General features: G+C 42.8%; 1 protein-coding gene across 1 annotated transcript; it reads left to right on the top strand.

Moving 5' to 3' along the window:
- Positions 1–2,581: 2,581 nt before the first annotated feature.
- Positions 2,582–3,526, top strand: LOC142255872 (olfactory receptor 6N1-like). Its single transcript, XM_075327320.1, has one exon. The coding sequence runs from the start codon at positions 2,582–2,584 to the stop codon at positions 3,524–3,526; it is 945 nt and encodes a 314-aa protein (XP_075183435.1).
- Positions 3,527–4,041: the final 515 nt, after the last annotated feature.

Here is a 4,041-nt window from a genome sequence, read left to right as displayed (position 1 = left end):
CAATTTTGAATAAATCCCCAACAGTGTCACCAGCAAAGCACCCCCACACCATCACACCTCCTCCTCCATGCCTCACGGTGGGAACCAGCCATGTAGAGTTCATCCGTTCACCTTTTCTACAAAGACACGGTGATTGGATCCAAAGATCTCAAATTTGGACTCATCAGACCAAAGCACAGATCTCCACTGGTCTAATGTCCATTCCTTGTGTTCTTTATCCCAAACAAGTCTCTTCTGCTTGTTGCCTGTCCTTAGCAGTGGTTTCCTAGCAGCTATTTTACCATGAAGGCCTGCTGCACAAAGTCTCCTCTTAACAGTTGTTCTAGAGATGAGAGGGTGTGTCCAAACTTTTGGTCTGTACTGTGTATGTAAAAAGCGCTGTGTGTATATATATATATATATATATATATATATATATATATTTATATTTACTACTCACAAAAAGTTAGGTATGTCTGTCTTTCAGGTGAAATTTATGTAAAATGTTAAAGTTATATTTTATCATGACAGTCAGGCATTTAAGTAGAAGCATGCAATAGGGATTAACTTATCTCAATCAATTTATTAAAAGAAAAGACAATACCAGTGGTGGGTATACCCTTCCACCCCCAAAAAAATGTCAGTGTCCCAATAACTTGTCATGTGACCTTGAGCATCAATTCTGGCTGACAATGATGTCTCCTGTTGGTCACAAGTGGAGTTACTGACTGCGGAGGCATGGGGCATCCCACTCTTCTTGAAGGGCGGCCCTCGGGTCATGGAGGTTCTGGGGTACACAGTTACGGCCTCTACATGGCAACTCAGCTGATCCCCTAGGTTTTCTATATGATTCCAGTCTGGAGAAAGTGCAGCCACTCCATTTGAGGTCCCCTAGTCTCCAACAAACATTCCCTAATGATGCGACCTTGATGAGCTGAAGCATTGTGGTCTATGAAGATGACATTTGGCTGGTGTTGTTCATGCAGAGGAACAATGACTGGATTAATGATGTTATACTTGTCGTAGGGGCTGTCACTGTACTATCACACAGTGTAGGGCCGTTCTGTATTGACAAGATACACCAGCCCACACTTTAACACCACCACCGCATATGATGCATAGCATTCTCCTTGACGTCTCCAACATCATTGTCGGCCATAATTTCTGCTCAGCATGAATCGACTTTCATCAGTGAACAGCACTGAGACCCACTGGTCCCTCATCCAGCTTAGATGATGCCTGTGCCTGGTGGTGTGATCCAGTACCTTGCAGGTTGTCTAGCATCCAGACCACACTGATGAAAATGGTTTCTAATGGTCTGATGTAACACTTGGGTGCGTCTCACCTCCCTTAAATGTGCCTGGATTTGTGTGGGCTTCATCATCCAGTTGTAAAGGGCATTGTTCACAATGAAGTGGTCATCAGTGTGGGATTTGGCCAAAGGAGGTCCAATTCTATGCCTTTCTGTGACTCTTCCAGTCTCTGTATCCCTGTACAACCTGCTGGTGACACTCTAAGCTTAGTGGCCTCTTCCATCTGAGAACATCCTCCACAACTAAAGTTACAGATCCAAAAGAACTTAGCCGCATAAATTAACCAAGACTAGGAAAGGTGCTTAATACTGACTAAGGCTGCTTTCACACATCCAGTTTGAGCTGTGCGGCTCAATCCGGCTGTGAAGCCTATGCAACGGATGCGGTGAAAACACCGCATCCTTTGCATAAGTTTTTTACATGCGGCCGGTCCGGTTTTTGCCGCTTGCGGCATGCTACTGAGCATGCGCAGTGGCAAAAACCGCATGTGGCGGCCGGATGCGGTTTTTGCCGCATCGCGCCGCATCCGGCATCCATAGGGATGCATTGGGAAAAGCGCCGCATCGGCCGGATGCGGCGCGATGCGGTTTTTTTTGCCGGAGCAAAAAACGTGCCAGGGAACGCTCCATCCGGCCGCCGCATCGGCTAAATCTGCCGCATGCGGCAAAAACCGGACCGAACGCAAGCCCATGCGGCACAATGTGGCACTAATTAAAGTCTATGCAGGAAAAACGCAACCGGCAGCAAAAAAAAACGGTTGCGGTTTTCCTGCAAAGTGCCGGATTGTGCCGCATTGCAAAAGCCGGATGTGTGAAAGCAGCCTAATCCAGATGGATATAGGCACTAGAGCGCCCGTTGCCCAGCATACCTGAGCGACAGCGTGAACAAGAGCCATCAGGGTCGAAATATTGTTTTGTCGCTTATTCCCGGCACCACCTACTGTTTGTTCCACGTATTTGTCAATAAATTTTGAACACTAATGCAAAACTACATCTGAGAGTGCGGTGATTTTTGAGAAATTGACTGCGTGGGATTATCATCCCCTCTACCAGCATCTCCACCTTGACTGAGTGCACGCCAACCAGAATTTATATTTTTTGGGAGAGTAACTTACCCTCAACTGTGGACCTACCCAAAAATAAACCCTATCGCTTTTTTCGGGGCAAAAAAAAGTATGGCAGTATCTTATTTTTGGAAAAACGCGGTATTAAGGCTTTGTGGATCTGTATTACTACTAAATTCCTGTATATTTATTACATCACCTCTAAAATGTCTTATTTTCAGGGAATATGCAAAATATGTACAGCAATGGCAGCACAATCCAATACATTATTTTATCTGGATTTCCAGACCTACAATATTTTCATGGTTTATTCTTCACAATGTTTCTTTCCATCTACCTTTTTATAGTTTTTGGAAATGGGTTGATATTATTCTTGGTCTTGACTGAATCCAGTCTCCGGTCACCTATGTATTTCTTCATTGGGGCTTTATCTTGTATAGAAATCACTCATACAGCCGTTACTATCCCTATAATTTTGAGCGACCTATTGGCCGAGGAGAAGAGGATATCTTTCACTGGTTGCCTTCTACAAGCTTACTTCCTACATGTAATGGGTGTTGCCGAATGTTCTATGCTCACATTCATGGCCTTTGACCGGTATTTGGCCATCTGCAAACCATTACGATACTTCACCATTATGACTACTGGGTTATTTAAGAGATTAATTTTTCTGTGTATTTTGGGGGCATTACATGGTCCAGTTTTAGAGATTATTGTAATTTCTCATCTTCCTTTCTGTGGTCCAAATCGGATAGAGAACATTTTCTGCGATTTTCCTCCTCTCATTGATTTAGCATGTTCCGACACCAGACTCCTTAGGATGGCGGAGTCGGCTTTCAGCTCGATTATCATGGTGAATTTTTTGTGTGTACTTCTTTCTTACATGAAGGTTTTATTTGATATTCTGAAGATCAAGTCTAAAGTTGGGCGTCAGAAAGCCTTCTCTACCTGTGGCACCCATCTTTTTGTCGTTGTGTTATTTTTTGGCAGCATTGGTTTCATGTATATACGCACCGAAAAATCCTATTCTCCAGATTGCAACCGTGCAATTAGTCTTACCTTTGCTGTTTTTATACCTTCAGTTAACCCTATCATATATGGCTTAAGAAACCAAGAAATTAAAAAATGTTTGAAAAACTTTTTGAATTGCTGTCGCTTGAAATATATTTGATATGTAGGTTTCTTAAAATAAACGTAATCCATTAATGTTCCACGATCTATAGTTGTGGCCAAAACTTTCTAGACTGAACCAATTTTTGGTTTTAATGCAATTCGCTGCTTCAGTGTTTTTAGATTTTTTTTTGCCAGGAGTTTCAATGTTTACTGAATTACAATTCTTTTTCCAGACTTCTGCCCTTAGCCGTGGCAGTTGGATATCAGGGTCTGGGCCAAATCTGGACTAATGATCCATTCTAGTTTATCACATTGTGTTTTTGTTTGTTCACCCGTTTTTTTCAGGATTGACCACGGATTGTCAATGGGATTGAGATCTGGGGCGTTTCCTTGCCCCGAACCCAAACTTTCAATGTTTTGTTCACCAAGTCACTTGTTAGTTACCACTTTTTCCTTGTGACATGGTTTCCATTGTGCTAAAAAAGTCATTGTTCAGCACCACATTGCTCCTGGATAGTTGGAAAACGTTTCTCTTGGAAGGATTTTAGATTCCATTCTTTATTCATGGCCATG

The sequence above is a fragment of the Anomaloglossus baeobatrachus genome, chromosome 11 (genome assembly GCF_048569485.1).
Source record: "Anomaloglossus baeobatrachus isolate aAnoBae1 chromosome 11, aAnoBae1.hap1, whole genome shotgun sequence".
In the NCBI taxonomy this organism is placed as follows: Eukaryota; Metazoa; Chordata; class Amphibia; order Anura; family Aromobatidae; genus Anomaloglossus; species Anomaloglossus baeobatrachus.
This window is presented reverse-complemented; position numbering and strand designations above follow the sequence as displayed.